This window comes from Aspergillus campestris, assembly GCF_002847485.1.
Source record: "Aspergillus campestris IBT 28561 chromosome Unknown P168scaffold_2, whole genome shotgun sequence".
NCBI lineage: Eukaryota > Fungi > Ascomycota > Eurotiomycetes > Eurotiales > Aspergillaceae > Aspergillus > Aspergillus campestris.
Genome location: NW_020194337.1, coordinates 764,768 through 780,546, shown reverse-complemented (window position 1 = coordinate 780,546; position 15,779 = coordinate 764,768). Strand labels below are relative to the sequence as shown.

Here is a 15,779-nt window from a genome sequence, read left to right as displayed (position 1 = left end):
GTTGAATGTCCATCCATCTCTGCCTGGGCCGGTTTGTTATGAAATGGACAAGAAAGTATATAAACTGCTATGTTGGCTCAAGCCATTGTGCATCTTTAGACGCTCTCTATGATCTGATGTTTGTTGATCGGTCCTGCCTATTGAGGACCCCATACTGTGGAAGTTCTTGATATCGGCGTTGATCGATGTATATCTTCTCCATGGATAGAATGACGACCTATTCTTTATGCCTCTGGTCTGATATATGTATGCAAAATACTGCAAGTAATATAGCCATCGCGCACATGCTTCTGGTCTTTGTTTTTTGCCTATCAATAGTATTGGTTAGGGCTATGATATACTTGAAGCATTAGTGGTTCTCCAGTTCAATATGTCTGGAGATTGCCCTGTTCGGTATTGTTAGTATTGGATAGGTACGTTTGTATAAATACTCAGTACCTAGGGTAGTAGGAAATCTATGTCGTGCACCTGTATTGAGACTGGATATTATGGGATGAGATGAGATGGTATACTTTTCACTGGTATCTCGATCAGTCGACCAACGGAGAGACCTAGCATCTTAGTACCTAATTCTATATATTTCAGATATGGAAGAAGAACCTAATCCAGCCACAACTATCATCCTCTTTCTTCTCCCCCTCATCCCTAAAGTTCTGCTTCCCCGCCAACCCCCCCACAAACAACATCATCCCTCCCCACCACCAAACTAACCACAAAACCCCAACCGACAACCCCATCATCACCCACCACAGCATCGCCAAACTATCAGCATAAGCCTCACGATAAACCGCCTGCACCGTCTCAGGGAACTTCCGGATCACGGAATACGCCGTCTCCGCCACATTACTCCCCACAATCGATTCAGCGGGTATGCGGCCAGCCGCCACGGCGGACCCAACCTCCTGAGTCCACTGATTCTGGAATATGACGCCCCCGAGACCCACGCCAAAGGCAGTCCCCATGCTGCGTGCGAAGACCTGCACAGAGGTGGCAATGCCGATGTCGTCGCCGTGTTGCCGGGCTTGGACAGCGAAGATGAGCGTTGGGAAGAGGAGTCCGCCGCCTAGGGAGACGAGGACGCGGGGTCCGTATAGCATGGCTTTGGTGGAGCTGGGGTGCATTGTTATCTGGGAGTTTATGTTAGCTGGTCGTTATTCTTCTTCTTTCGTGGGGAGGGTTGCAAGTGGGAGAGGACGAGAAGAGAAGAGAGGGAGGGAGAAACTCATACGTTGGTCCCCATTCCGGCTGCGAGAAGAGCCCATCCTACGACGATAATGTATTTGAAGTGCTGGGTGCGTTTGACAATTATGCTGGCTACGAGGCCTGCGGGGGCAGAGTAAGCGATGCAGGTCATCGTTTCGAGGGAGGCATGGAGGACGGAGTGTTGGAGGGCGCCGAGGAACTGTGGTTGGTCAGTGTCAGTCAACGTCCTGGAGGTAGAGAAACAAGATTGATCGAGAATCGATGGAATGAAGGAGGGAAGCCATACAAACACAACAATATAGTAAGTCATACACCAAAGACCAACCCGTGAAGAAAGCTCGTCACGAACCCCACAATCGCAGAGCGATCATGAAAGATCCGCAGCGGCATCATGGGCCTCGTCGACACGCGGCACTGGATAAAGACAAAGAGAATAAAGAGCAGCGCGCCTAGCACTAGCGGAGCCAAGATGGCAGCCGAGTCCCACGGATGCGAAACACCGCCCCCTGTCAACCAGACCAGGAACAGTGTCGACGCGCAAGTGAACACACCCAGTCCCGCCCAGTCCACCATCCCCAGCTTCTGGACAAACGACGACGTATCATGCTGCAATTACAACGCATACCACAAGCCCACTATACACACCACACAGACAGGGACGTTGATGTAAAAGATCCACCGTTAAGTCGTCCTCTCCCCGATGGCACCCCTAATGGGAATGCCAATGTTTGTTCCGAGCGACCACGCAAACGCTGCGATGGCCGTGTACAGACCCCGCTCGCTCATCGTCGAGATATCTGACAGGATGACCTGCACTGGCTGGATCATTCCCCCTGCACCAATGCCCTGCACCACGCGCGCGCCGATCAGCCAGGTGATGGTCTGCGCGGTGGCGCAGAGGATGCTGCCGAAGAGGAAGATGGAGAGGGCGATGAGGATGGGCCCCTTGCGGCCGAAAATTTCGCTTGTCGTGCCGTGGAGCGGGATCGTGACTGTCTGCGCGAGGAGAAAAGCCGTCCCAACCCAGAAGGACTCGACGCTACTGCTTTGGGGGTCGTGCGCTATGGCTGCTAGAGCGGAGCTGACAATGACGGCGTCCATGGAGCCGACGACGGCGACGAGAGCTAGGAAGAAGACGGTGAGTTCGAATCGAAGTGACTTAGGCGATGGCTTCTCGTTTCTATCTCTAGAGGAGATAGGTCTGTCCGAGTGGTCTCCATTGTCTGCTTTCCCCTCTGGAAGGGAGGTTATCATTGGGCGTTTGTCGCTCATTATGAGAAGTACAGCTGCGAGTGTTCTGTGGAAGACATAAGAGACCGTTGCGAACTGTTCAACAGAGACGGGTAAGTCATGCTTTTGTAAGTTCTGCGACGTTTGGCGACGAGGTCGCTCGGTGCATGCAGTATCTGCCTACAGTCTATTTGCTATTGCGATCAAACGCGGGCCCATCGCCATCTCCAGCATTTCTCTCCGTCTGTGAGGTGTCTTTCGTATTCAAGCGGAAGCTCGCACTCGTGGCCAGGAACGGGCCCTCGTCATTGGATGCCACCAACATGCAGTGCATCCATGCAGGGTACCCAGATCTGTCGGTATCTAGCAAGCATGGCTAATTTGCCCAATCCAGTAGTCTCTCCGCCTCGATGGGAACACCCGCCAGGGACGAACAGGGATCAGCGCAGCCATTTTGCCCTGAACGGCTTGGGACGACTTGGCTTTGTTGGCCATGAACCGATTGGATGGACCTCTCGAGTGTGGACCTAGTGGTTGAGCTGATTGCTGATATCTCACCGGCCTGATTGGCAAACACATCGTCATGCTTGATGTTAATCAGTTTCAGTGTACTGGCTTCTGTGGATGTAGTCGATGTGGTGCGGTTATATGCGATCAGGGGAAGGGGGAACTCCATCACGACGATGTTGCTTTTAGCCCATTTTGCGGGGAGGAGTTCATGAAACAAAGAAGTTGGCCAGCCCAACAGAATGATGCTTACTCTGACTATCCCAACAGATTCATCCAACATGACAGACTAGCCTGACTGAGCCTCGCCAACATGGAGCTTTGTTCTTCTCACCACACCTCTTCCTTATTTTTCTTCTTCTCCTCAGCACAATTGTCAAGAATCTATACAAAGACGAAATGTCGAAAGAAACAACCATCCCTCCTCTCCCAAAAAAGCGACTATCCCTCCTCCACCGTCTAAACTGCTTCTTCCAACTCTGGCTTCTCAAATCCCTCGCCAAGCTATACTTCTTCTTCCTCCGCCTCATCCACCCCTCTCCACCAAGCACCCAACCAACCCTCACCAAGCGCTACACCTGCCGCCCAGCCCTCGAAACCCGCATCTTCTACCCACGCACCTACGACCCCTCCCAGCGCCAACGCCTCCCCCTCTACCTAAACATCCACGGCGGTGGCTTCGCACTATGCAACGCCACAATCGACGACCCCTTCTGCAGCGCCTGGGCCAACCGCACCGGCATGCTCGTCATCAGCCTCAACTACCGCAAAGCGCCCCTCCACCCCTTCCCAACCGCCACATATGACATCGCCGAAGTCGCCAAGAGCGTCCTCTCAGACGAAAACCTCCCAATCGACCCCGCGCGCATCGCAATCGGCGGCTTCAGCGCAGGCGGCAACCTCGCGCTATCCGCCTCGCAACTTCCGGGCCTGAAAGGCCGGATAAAAGCAGCTGTGATCTACTACCCCATCGTAGACTTCGGACACCCGCCCAATGAAAAGCTCGAATCAAGACCGTACACGGGCGATCCGCCAGATCGACTAGAGAAGACCTCCTGGTGGCTAGATTGGGGGTATGTGTCCGTGGGGCAGAACAGGCGCGACCCCCTGCTTAGTCCGACATATGCGGCGCGAGACGACCTGCCGCCATGGGTTTATATGATCGGCGCGCAGTGGGATATGCTCCGGTTGGAGGCGCAGCAGATGATTCATCGGTTGGCGGGGCTGGAGGGGAGGGTTGGGGCGCAGCAGGAAGAGGACTTTGAGACGGGGAGGTATAAGTGGACGTTGGCGAGGGGGTGTTCGCATGGGTTTACCCATGCGTCGCCGGGTCGGAAGAAGGGGGGCGCGAGTGCGCGCAAGAGGGAGGAGATTGCGAGGGGGATCTATGAGGAGGCGTATGAGTGGTTGGGAAAGGCTGGGGTTCTTGCTAAGTAACGTTGCGTGAGTGAACTGCAAGCAGATCAGCCTCACTTGACGGTACAATCATCTTGACATGACGAAACTGATGCAGACACACAAAGCCTTCCTCCTTATGAGCTTTGGTGAGCACACTATCTCTATTAGGGGCTGACACGCTAGGGGCGCGAATGGAAAAGGTGCTGAACGACCTGTGTATACAAAAGCTGAGAGATCTGCTATGTATATGTTGATAAGATTCATACAGCGATAGACTTACTTCAGAACCTCATCTAGAGCGTTATATAAATCATACTAGATACATATAGTATTATAGAGACTTCCGAAGCCACGCGGGATCATATAAAGCCATGTAGGGCTACAAAAGTCGCGTGGTTAGCCCGTCAGCACGTGGAGCGTCATGCTACTTATAGTTATGATGGTTGCTATCTATATATTTTAACTTTTAAGTCATGGCCTACTGTATGATTATATATTATGCTTTCAGTCAAACATTCGAAGCAAATAAATACAATATACTTTGTCTCCAGGCTTTATCACCTGTGGGTAGCCAGCTCTGTAATCCAGACATATATATTTATACTTGTTCAGAATATTTCATATTATCTCATTCTTTCTAGGCCGAAAGCCCCTATTTATGGCAATCTAAATTATGACTCTAAATCTGTACTTTTCAGTTGAACAGAAACACAACTCTACAAGCCTACGGTGCTCTCATTTTCCCTAGTATACATTTTAGATCCAGCCCTAATCCAGACTGAATTCCACTGGACCGCCAAGTTCGTCAGATCATATAAACAAACGACACTATTGAAAATCTAACAAGATGAGATCCCATTTTATTCCTAATTTACTTACTTCCAAGCATTCTTCAGCCTGCTCACATCAAATGTAAAATGTATTGTGATTCCGCCCTTCAAATTTATTCAACAATTCTTCCGATCCCGATCATCCACTACAATCAGCCCTGTCCAAGCTCCATCCACTATACACACCACTAGCGTCCTGCAGATCCTCCTCTTGCATGAATTATTGACACCTTGACCGCGATAGTCTTCCAGATGGAGAAAGTGCCTGCAGGGGTGGACCTGACATTTTCAGCTGCCAAGCACGCGCCAGCCACCCATAACAATGTGAGTCTCTCCTGGCATCGTACGGAATGGGGAGCTGAGCCGTATAGGATAAATAGATCGCACCGCGCTCTTATCCTCCCTCCCCAGCTGATTCCTCACCACAGCCCACCATGCATTTCCTCCCTTCGCTCCTCGTACTGGCCGTCTCCGCCGCTGCCCTACCCCAGGCAGTCCAGGACCGCAACGAAGTCAGTTCCCCCAGTCCCAGCCGTAGTATACTACCGATCCTAACAACAAAAACAGCCCCCCATCCCCACCCACTGCCACCCCGACCCCTGCGCCGGCATAACCTTCCAAAACGCCTCCTTCATCTGCGGTGACTCGCGTCTCGGACCCATCCACCCTCCCAAGAAATTCCCCCTCCGCAACGAGCTCCGCACCTACGCCCCCCTCGGCGACCTCTGCCCGGCCGAGTTCCTCAAAAAATGGGCCACCTCCGTGGACCCAGCAGGAACCTACATCTACCCCCCCTCCAACGGCTACGTCGTCGCCGACAGCGACAACAAACCCATCCTCGGCAACGTAACCCTCCCCGTGGGGCAGAAACTCGACCGATTCGGGTCCGAGTTCGGGTCCTTCCTGGCGCCGCTGGGCGCGCCTTATATCGAGCGCTCGCTGCCGCCGAGTAACCTTGTGTCGCGCGACGGCGATTACCCGTTTAATTACCATGTTTATCAGGTGACGAAGGGGTTTGTGGTGGGGTTGGGGCCCATTGCGCCTTGGTTTGAGCAGCCGGGCATGGGGACGCAGTTTTTGGCGTATAGTAATGTGAAGACGCTTGTTGAGGGGGGTTTTCTGAGGAGGTTGACGCCGGAGGAGTTTGATGAGAGGGTGGAGTTTTCGAATGGGTATACTCCGGGGCCTGTTGGTGGTAGCTAGGTGGGTTGTGTGTTGAGTGTCGTTATGGGAGGGTTTGCGGTGCGGTGTAGTGGATTTCTAGAAGAGATGGATGCTAGTATATAGATACTAGAGATTCATCGGCAGTCAACCAATCATGCTAAATTACTAGATTGACCCACAACTTATTATTATTAGTCTATTCCAGTAATATAAAGCAAGCTTAGTGCATACCTGCATAGTCATAGTAAAATATCCGACCACTGACGTCACCTGATATCATAGTATATAGTCCTACAAAACCCAGTCCTACATAACCCTCCCAACAACCATATCCTGTTAACACAAGAAAAAAATAACACTGACATTCTTCTTCTCTTCTATAAAAAACAACATAAAAGAAAAGTAAAAGAGAAAATGAAAAACCAACAACTCCCCGAACCCCCCAAACAAGCCGCCTACAACCAGCCCTCCAACCCCGTCTCGCACACCCCCGCCGAGCAACGCATTCTCTCTACGCACCAGCAACAACCTCAGTCGTCTCAGTTCACTAGACAGGGGGGGAAAGTGACTCGGCATGCGGGGGATATTGTCATCGACACGGCGAAAGACACATCCCACCGTCCCTCTTCTTCGTCATCGCCCTATACCACTGCTTCCAGCGCCAACACCAACGCTGATATCAAAAACGACATGAATATAGGCTACGGCGTCGAGCAACAACCCAACGAAGGCTATATTGCGCATGCCGTCGAAGACAATTCCCGCTATAATAACAACAACATCAACAATATCAAAGATGACAGTCCCAGGGAACACCTCGAAGGATGCGACGGCTACGACGAAGAAGACGACCTAATGGCGCATATGAGCCGCAAACGCAGAGAACATGATCGGGTGCTGAGGGAGAGAATGGAGGGGTCGTCGCCTGGGGCTGATGTCGGGTGTGTGGAGAGGGAGGCGCTGAGGCGGAGGAAGTTGGAGGAGGAGAGGTTGGATGTTGTGGGGGCTGTGAGGAGGGGGACGGGGTCGCCTGTTGTTTAATTTCTTCTTGATGTTATGGATCGGATTGGATCGGGTGGGTTGTATGTATGGGTGGCAGTGTTGTTGTTTGTTGAGGGTTGAGTCTGATGTGCTAGTTGATTCAAGTGAAGTAAATATGCATTGGGTATCATTAAGTAGTAAAACGTAGTAAATGTTGCACAGATAATCAGGCATCCGCATCCCCCTCTCCAATAGACACTTTCTTCAATTCCAAGTCCCGCTTCAGCTTTTGGATCTTCGTCGCCAGCTTCCCGCGCAGGATATGGTTCGTCATCGTCTGCCATCGTGCCGTGTCCGCCCGGATCAGCGCCTCCAGCTCCGCGATCTCCTCCCGCTGCTGCTGCATCTGCTGCTGCTGCTCCAGCTGCTCGTCGTCCAATTCCTCCTCGGGCTCGTCGCCGTCGTCTCGGTCCGACCCGTCGCTCTCGTCGCCGGACGACTCCGCGGCTGGGGTAGGCGGTTTCGTGGCTGTGGGCGTACCCGCCTGATACACCCCGGAGTCGGTCGGTGCGGGTGGCGCCGGCGGCTCGTCTCCGGCCGCCAGAGCCGCCTCCATCTCCGCCGCGAGGGCGTCCTCCATATCGTCCCCGAAGAGCCCATCCTCCATGCCGTATTCCACCTCGCCCTCAGCGTCCTGCTCGTCGTCGTACATGTCCATGTCGTATTCTCCGTTCTGGACAAACCCTTCGGCGCGGTTTAGCGACGCGCTGTCGATCAGCTCGTAGCGCGGCAAGCCCACGGCCGCCTCATCCTGCGCGATCAGGTCCTCGACCGCCTTCTCCACCTGCTCGATCGTGCGCGTGCTGACCCGCTCGCGGAATCGGCGCCGGCGCACCCACCGCAGCGGCGGCGTCAGACCGTGTGGATACTGCAGGGTCTTTTCGTCCGGCTGGGTGAGATCTGCGGGCAAAGGGTACTCCAGCGCCTCACGGTCGTTGGCCACCGTGCCGAGAATCAGCAGCATCTGGCAGATGTCGGCCGACTTGTACCACCCGCGACGGTCCCAGCTCTTCATCCCCTCGACGATACACGGCAGGTCGACCAGCGCGGCGGCGTATTGTTTGTCGCGGACCCGGAAGATGGCGCGCCGGCCCTCGCGGTTCAGCGGCTTGAAGGAGATTTCGGACCGGTCGAAGCGTCGTTCGGCGATGGAGCGTCGTAGATGGTCGCAGTCTTCGCCGGGGAGCATGCGCAGGATGAACTGCTCCTCGATGGCGGGATCGGCTTCGGTGTCTGAGGCTTCCGAGTCGTAGCCTACCCCTACCGGGCGCGAGGGCACGAGGGCCTTGTTCTTGATGCGGATCGACTGGACGCCGGGCTTTTTGGACGGGTTTAGCTTCAACCGTTTGGGGCCGGATGGGGTGACGGAGGCGGCAGGTGTTTCGATCGATGCGGGTCCGTCCGCGGGGCGTTTCTTGGCCGGCTTCTTCTTTTTGGGTTTTTCGTCTGGAGTCTCTGCCTTCGGCGTATTTTCCTCGGGCTTTCGGGCGATCTTGAGAGTCAGTTTGCGTTGGGGGGTCTCGGTCGCGGGCGGTTGAGAGGGAGGCGGAGGTTGGTTCTTGGAAGGATCTTCGGCGGCCTTCTTCTTGCCGAAGGTGAGTTTGATCGGAGGGCGCGATTCTGACATGGTGATAGATAAGACGCCCCAAGCAAATGCTGGGACAAGACGATGGTCACGGTGAGGTGTGGAGAGGAAGAGATGAAAGGGAAGAGAAGAGATGGAAGAGACGCGGAGAGAGGTGCTGCACACACCGCCTTTGGTCACCGCGTTCAATCGCCATTGATCAATCTTGCTTCATTCATTGCAAAACATCAACAACTCCTCATTCACCATTTCGCTCTTTCATAATTCCTTTGGTGTATCCATTCATAGATATACTACCGATTCAGCTACAAATACAACCAACCTCATCACCAAACCAGCATGTCCGCCCCCAACCTGCACAACGCCCTCTTACGCCCCCCAATCATTCAGATCCTTCGAGCCGCCGGCTTCCACGCGACACGGCCATCGGTGCTGGACACTGTGGCCGATCTCGCTGGCCGATACATGATGATTCTCGCCTCGTTCGCCGCAGACCACGCCGCCAACGCGCACCCCAGCGACCCGATTCCCGGACTCGAAGACATCTACCAGGCACTCCAGGACGCCGGAGCGCTACGGCCACAGCTGCGCGAGTGGGAGGAGGACTGGCAGGGATCAGAGGACATGCGCGGCTTGGACGCATTCATATCGTGGTTTACCGGCCCCGCCAACCACGAGATCCGGCGCATTGCCGGCTTCGTGCCTAGCGAGGGCGACATGGTCGACACCGAGGCCGCCGTGGAGAAGGAGGACTTTTTGACGGCGCTGAAGAAGAAACACAGCAAGACGGGCGAGGAGTCTCGATATGCGGGTACCGTGCTGGGGAAGAGCGCCGACGAACATCCCATTGTGATCGAGGGCGGCGTGCCTAGCATTCAAGAATGGGGTTCGCAGATTCGATCGCGAGCTCCGTATATGTTGGAAAACGACTCGTCGGGGATTAGCAGTGCCCCGAGTAATCTGTCGGATGGGGAGGGGATGGATGTGTGAGGTAGATGGGATATTGCTTGACTTTTATTTCCCTTTCACCTTTTTCACCCCTTGTGGGGATGATCCTGGCTGGCTGCATGATGTCTGTTTTTTGCCAGACGTTGCCACGCTCTCGCTCACTGCGACGACTCGCCGGTTTGCTACGAATGGCTGTCGACTATGCAGGTCGACCTGTGCGACAGGCATACATTTCGTGCTGTGGTTGCTGTCACCATGCGAGTCATCTAGCACCCGTTGAGGGCTCACGCTTTACGACTATTGACTATCGATACCCCGAGGAATAGAATCGAGGACCTGATGGCTGAGGGACGCCATGGGGAGGATAAGCATGGTGGGTGTTGTCTAGAGGGGTTTGGGTTCGCTACGATTTCGACAGAGCTAGCCGGGAGATCAGAGCAGAGATCTCAAATGTGATGTACATACGAACGAGCCGACGAGCCATGAATAGATTCGAGAAATACACTCGACCTTATTGAGCAATATATGACCGTTCCTTAACAGAATTGTAAGTCCGTGATATACGGTGGATCAGACCTGTCTTGGCCGGTGACATCAGCCGCCAACCAGCCGATCTTCCCCATCAACTTCACCTTCACTCACCCTCACTTCGACCTCAACCCAAATCAACCATGGTCTACCCCTTCACCCTCCCCACGACCTCTCACCTTTCCCTGCAATCTTCACTCTCCTCCTCCACCCATCCCTCTCTCCCCCAAGCCGCCTCCACCGCCCGCCATGCCCTCCGCGTCGCCCTCAAGACACACAAGCAACTCCCTCCGGGCCCCAACAAGACGCCCACCTGCCCACCATCCTAACAGCCCTCACCGACTACCTCCCCTACCTACACGCCCTCTCCGCCGGCCTCGCCGACAAACCCATCGAAACCACCAGCGGCACCCGCGAACTCATCACCGTCCTCCCGCGCGCGGACCTCGCCCCCGAATGGCGCCCCACCTTATCCTCCCCCGCAGCAGCAACAGCACCAACCCGCACGCGCGCCCGCGGCCATACCCTCGACTTTGAACTCGCCTTCGTCCTCACAACCCTAGGCTACGTCCTCAGCGGACTCGCCCACTCAGGCGTCACCCGCACCCTCTACGCAGTATCCACCCCCACAGCCGACCAACGCACCGCCGCCGTCCAATCCGCCACCCGCTCGCTCCTCCAAGCCAGCGCCGTGCACACCCTCCTCGCCTCGTGGCCTTCAAACCCTACATTGCCGTCCACCACCCCACCACCCGACACAAACCCCACGACCCAAACCGCCCTCGCCAGCCTAGCCCTCTCAGAAGCGACCCTCCTCGCCGTGCTAAAAGACGACTCCTACGTAACAGCATGCATCCAAGCGCGAAACCCTAACGACCGCGACTGGATGGTGCGCGCGCCCGAAATCCCCAAAGTGCGCGCCCACCTCTTCGCGCGCCTGTGTCTCCGCGCAGCAGAGTACGCCGACCAAGCCGCTGCTGGATTGAGCTCCGTCGGGGCGCACGCGAAAGCGAAAGCCGGCGTCGACGAGCGGCTGGTGCGGTATGTGCGGGTGTTGAGCCGAGTGGCGCGCGCGCGTGCGTGTCGCTTTTTCGGCGTCGATGCGGAGCTCGCGGGGCGGATTGGGGAGGGGATTGCTTGGTTGAGGGCTGCGAGGGGGGCGTTGGGGGTGCAGGGTGGGACGGCGGGCAAGAAGGATAGGGCGGAGAAGGCGGAGAAGGGGGCGGCGAGTGGGTTGGATAGGTTGAAGCAGGGGTGGATGGAGAGGAGGGAGGAGAGACGGTTGGAGAAGGGGGCGGGTGGGGGGAGTCGTGAGAGGAGTGGGGAGTTGGGGCCGGGGATTATGCGGGGAGGGAGGAGGAGGGGAGGGTGATTGAGATGTTGGAGGTGAAATGGGTGAGGATGAATGATACTGTATGTCCCCATCTTTCTTCTTACTCGCCCTGTTTCCAGGCATGTGCTAATGAAGAGCAGATAAATACTCAGCTCATTCCCCCGTCCAGCGACCTGCTGAACAGCCTTCCGTCCGGGCGTGACATTCATTCGCCGCCAGGCCCGTACAAGCTGCCGGCTTTGGACGACGAGCAGCTGGCGCAAATGCGGGCACCTCCGGATGATACCGGGAGTATCAGTGGTGAGAGCGACGAGGAGGAAGGTGACGAGGGATTGGGAGAGACGCACACGCCGGGGGCGTACCCGGAGCGGACGGAGAGTGCATATTATTGACATAGTCTCTCGATTTTTTAAACCGTGTTCCCTGGTGTTATTTGGATAGAACCCGACAGCTCTATAAGGGCCGGATCGAATATAATATAGCAGCACATACTACACTGTCCATGCCGTACCTAGCAACCGGTATCTTCAATCCATTGCCAGCCAAAGACTTCAACCAGCATTGGCATCTATATCCACCGGAAGGAAGCCCCAGCTGAACATCTACCACCGGACACGAAGTGATAATAAAAAAGTTTATAAATAAAATACAATGCAACCAACAAATGCAATAAACACAGGATAAGATAGAAAGGGAATAATCAAGCCTTCTCGAACACGTTCTTCTCCTGTCCCAGATAACCCTTGATCTTGCGCTCGCTGAGCAGTTCGAAGTATTTTTCTATGATATGTTAGTACACACTCTTATAGATAGGTAGACAGATGGATGACGGTAGATATGAACGAATATCCACCTCCATCCACCAATCAATCAATCAATTAATCAATCAACCAAACCGGCCATACACACACACATATACACATAGTGTATATACACACGTATACCCCAGCAATCCGCAATTGGCCACTCAACCAACCCAAAAAGAAAGAGAAAAAAAAAGAATCAGACTCACCCCTCAAAACCCCACACTTCTCCATATGGTTCACCCCCTCCCGATGATAACACTTGCCCAGCTCCTCGCCCACCAGCCGCGACATCATGCTGCGCACCCACTGCTCGCGGATGATGGCGTCGCGGGCGTTGTGCACGGCGACGTTGTCCTCGAAGTCGACGCCGTCGTACGTCGGTGCCACGGTGGGCTTTTTCGCGAGGAAGGAGGCCGATTCGGGGGTGGGCATTTTCGTTCGTTCGTTTCCTCCGCCTTGGGCGTTTCGGTTGAGGTAAGGTGAGGTGAGGGTCGGGTCGAGGGTGTGGTGGAATTGAGTGCTGCGCGCTGCTGTGGTTGAGCTGTTGGTGGTCCTGTAGGTACAAGAGGTTGGAGAAGAGAGTGAGGTTGAGCGCTGTGCAATTGAGACGGTCTGATTGGTGGGTTGGAAGGCGGTCTGCTGGGTTGGCTTTGTGCGTCTTAGTCAGCCATCTAGCACTCTGTCTCTCACGTGACTACAAACCGGCTAGTGTATGACGATGGCATCACTACTTCTAAGATCAATATAGTAATTCAAACATCAATTGGCATTAACCAGGCTTAATTGGATTAACCTAGCAGGATCGAATAAATACCATACAAACGCCTATTTGACCCACCCATGATGCATCCATCCAAACTCCAAGCCCAAACAATTAACCCTATCCAAACAATCCAGATAATCCAAAATCAATATACAGGCTACGCCTCTTCCCGTGGAAAGAATCGTCCAAGAACACTCTCCAGTCGACTCCCCACACGCTCCCACCACGTCCGATTCAGCTTCTTGCTGAGCTCGCGATACTCGTGCATCTCCGCCCAGCAGTCCCGTCCGAATTTGCACCCGGCCATGTTGACCACGAAGTCCCGCTCCGCCTCGGAGTAGTGTACTTCGGGATCGCCGCCGGCGCCGCAGGCTCCAGGCGGGAAGGCATTGGCGTACCGCTGGGGTAGGAAGGCCGTGCTGCTGCGCACCCACGGCTGGCTGATGTATAAGTTTTCGAGCGCGTCTTGCTCCTTGTGCTCCCACTGCATGTGCTTCTGCTCGTATAGGATGGGATCCCACCAGCTGTCGAGCAGGCGCTCGGACCACAGCGAGCGCCGCAGGAAGAAGGAGCCGAGGTTGAAGCCGCCGCAGTCTTGGGTAAGGACCATGTTGATGGAGGAGACGTCGCCGTCGCCGGTGGCGGAGCGGGATACCTCGTCGAGGTAGGGCTCTGTCGGCGGGTGGCTGATGTTGAGGGGGTTGTAGACGTTGATGTCGCGGTAGGTGATGTCGCTGAGGCGGTTGAAGAGGTGGTCTTGCAGCGAGTAGGACTCTTCCATGACCCAGGTGTTGAGGTCGATCCACCAGAACCTGTCACTATTAGCTTCATCCACCAGTTCGCTCGAGAGGGACATACCACTCCGCGTGCGGATACTTGCCCATCGTCTCCCGGATGATGTCGACCTTCTCCCATCCCTCGCGCCATTCGTGCGAGTACCGCTTTTTGGCGAGCATGTTGACGACCTCCAGGTCATAACCCCACCGCTTCGCATACGCGGCCTTATTCGCGATGCTATTGCGCTCGACGGCCCACTCGCGCGCGCCCTTCAACTCCATCACCCCGCCTTCAATATTGGACTCGAGGACGATGACAAACTTGCGTCCGTTCCCGAAGGGCGATCGTCGATACCGTTCCACGAGAGCTAGTACCATTAGCCTGACCCATCGGGAGAAGGATATAGGCAATACATACCACTCCACATATACAAATACCCAATCAATCCCAACAACATCACCACAAACAACCTCATCCTCTTCCGTCTCAGCACACTCCTCCCCGACCCAAACGGCGAACACCCACGTCTACCCGCCCCATAATACGGATACACGCCCTTCTCATCCTTCTCCGCATAGTCGTCGTATCCCGAAGGTGACCGCCACCGCGGCAGGGTGGCGGAGATCTGGCGCTTCGAGCGCGAAAAGAAGCCGTTGTTGCGCGTCGCGAAGGACGGATACCCGCGGACCTCTTCGCTCTTGGCCTTTGCGGATGCCCAGGAGATGTTGCTCGATACGCTGGCGGGGGTGAGGAGCTCGCTGCTGCGTGGTGTTGAGCGGCCGCTGTGGGGCGTGAGGGATGGGGTGGACCAGCCTCTTCCTCCGTCGGGACGGGGGGAGGGGGATCCGGAGGACATGGTGAGTTGGTGAGATAGGGTAGGTGAAGGTGAAGTCCGCTAGGAATGCGCAGTAGAAGAGGGTGTATGGAATGTAAAGAGTAGTTGAAGATCGAGACAAGAGAGGAAGTGAAAGAAGGGAGGGGAAAAGCAGGAATGACGGAAGGGATCTATCATGTGCTGCCTCAGGTTCACCTCAAACTGAAAAAGGAACCAAAGTCACCGTCAGATTAAAATTAAGAATTCAAAAGAGAAATTAGGAAAAAGAAGAGAAAAATGACCGCGAACGGGTTTGCCCGTTTCCGTCCAACGTGTGTCCTTAAGCGTCCCATGGAACGTCTAGACATCCGATATTATTAGGCATTTCCACTTATACTACCCTACCTCGATAGGTACGACAAGAGACATCCTTCAAGAGCTCGACAAGATCAGTAGGTAGGTATATGAAACAACCCCATCCAGGATAATTACCCCATATCTACCGATCCCCCCTTCATCCAGACATGCCACCTCCAACCTAGGTATGAATATCCCCGACAGGGGTCTCAATCCCGACAAGGTCTGAAACGGCAGTGGACTAACTAGTATAATAACTACAATGGTAAAACGGCCGATCTGGTGGATCGACGGTGGCTTTTGTAAAAGCGCCCCCCTCTTGCCCCGCTGGAGGGAATGTAACCTGGTTTGTCTGTAAGGGTCTGTCTGGGTCTAGTCTGGGATTGATTAAGTTGTCTCTTTATGATTTTCTCTGGTGGGTTTGTTTGCTTTGGCACTGTTACTGATTGAGATCATGGGATTTGTTTTTTCTATTAATTTCCTGCTGAATGTCAG

The 15,779-nt window shown here is 54.6% G+C and overlaps 8 protein-coding genes across 8 annotated transcripts; 5 read left to right on the top strand and 3 right to left on the bottom strand.

The window, feature by feature from the left end:
• Positions 1-581: 581 nt before the first annotated feature.
• On the bottom strand, positions 582-2,475 carry P168DRAFT_302139 (MFS general substrate transporter; the record flags this gene model as incomplete). The annotated part of the gene is made up of 4 exons (XM_024838625.1): positions 582-1,127; positions 1,229-1,402; positions 1,516-1,809; positions 2,014-2,475. 4 exons carry the CDS (start codon positions 2,473-2,475, stop codon positions 582-584), a joined length of 1,476 nt encoding a protein of 491 aa, XP_024695757.1.
• Positions 2,476-3,064: 589 nt separating this feature from the next.
• On the top strand, positions 3,065-4,619 carry P168DRAFT_302138 (alpha/beta hydrolase fold protein). Its single transcript, XM_024838624.1, has one exon. The coding sequence runs from the start codon at positions 3,340-3,342 to the stop codon at positions 4,375-4,377; it is 1,038 nt and encodes a 345-aa protein (XP_024695756.1). The 5' UTR covers positions 3,065-3,339; the 3' UTR covers positions 4,378-4,619.
• Positions 4,620-5,602: 983 nt separating this feature from the next.
• P168DRAFT_324599 (TNT domain-containing protein) lies at positions 5,603-6,461 on the top strand (the record flags this gene model as incomplete). The annotated part of the gene is made up of 2 exons (XM_024840863.1): positions 5,603-5,680; positions 5,736-6,461. The coding sequence occupies 2 exons, from the start codon at positions 5,603-5,605 to the stop codon at positions 6,369-6,371; spliced, it is 714 nt and encodes a 237-aa protein (XP_024695755.1). The 3' UTR covers positions 6,372-6,461.
• A 197-nt stretch (positions 6,462-6,658) lies between these two features.
• On the top strand, positions 6,659-7,541 carry P168DRAFT_287657 (uncharacterized protein). The gene has a single exon (XM_024836624.1). It carries the CDS (start codon positions 6,747-6,749, stop codon positions 7,371-7,373), a length of 627 nt encoding a protein of 208 aa, XP_024695754.1. The 5' UTR covers positions 6,659-6,746; the 3' UTR covers positions 7,374-7,541.
• On the bottom strand, positions 7,540-9,000 carry P168DRAFT_279152 (transcription initiation factor TFIID subunit 7 family protein; the record flags this gene model as incomplete). The annotated part of the gene is made up of 1 exon (XM_024835757.1): positions 7,540-9,000. One exon carries the CDS (start codon positions 8,998-9,000, stop codon positions 7,540-7,542), a length of 1,461 nt encoding a protein of 486 aa, XP_024695753.1.
• Positions 9,001-9,189: 189 nt separating this feature from the next.
• Positions 9,190-10,383, top strand: P168DRAFT_287656 (Bromodomain associated domain protein). Its single transcript, XM_024836623.1, has one exon. The coding sequence runs from the start codon at positions 9,298-9,300 to the stop codon at positions 9,946-9,948; it is 651 nt and encodes a 216-aa protein (XP_024695752.1). The 5' UTR covers positions 9,190-9,297; the 3' UTR covers positions 9,949-10,383.
• A 1,417-nt stretch (positions 10,384-11,800) lies between these two features.
• On the top strand, positions 11,801-12,419 carry P168DRAFT_287655 (pH-signaling protein PalC). The gene is made up of 2 exons (XM_024836622.1): positions 11,801-11,847; positions 11,908-12,419. The coding sequence occupies exons 1-2, from the start codon at positions 11,812-11,814 to the stop codon at positions 12,157-12,159; spliced, it is 288 nt and encodes a 95-aa protein (XP_024695751.1). The 5' UTR covers positions 11,801-11,811; the 3' UTR covers positions 12,160-12,419.
• Positions 12,389-15,210, bottom strand: P168DRAFT_302134 (putative alpha-1,6-mannosyltransferase subunit). Its single transcript, XM_024838623.1, has 6 exons — positions 14,531-15,210; positions 14,195-14,480; positions 13,553-14,148; positions 13,276-13,306; positions 12,780-13,114; positions 12,389-12,547 (listed from the first exon to the last, which is right to left on the bottom strand). The coding sequence occupies exons 1-6, from the start codon at positions 14,967-14,969 to the stop codon at positions 12,468-12,470; spliced, it is 1,767 nt and encodes a 588-aa protein (XP_024695750.1). The 5' UTR covers positions 14,970-15,210; the 3' UTR covers positions 12,389-12,467.
• Between the last annotated feature and the right edge of the window lie 569 nt (positions 15,211-15,779).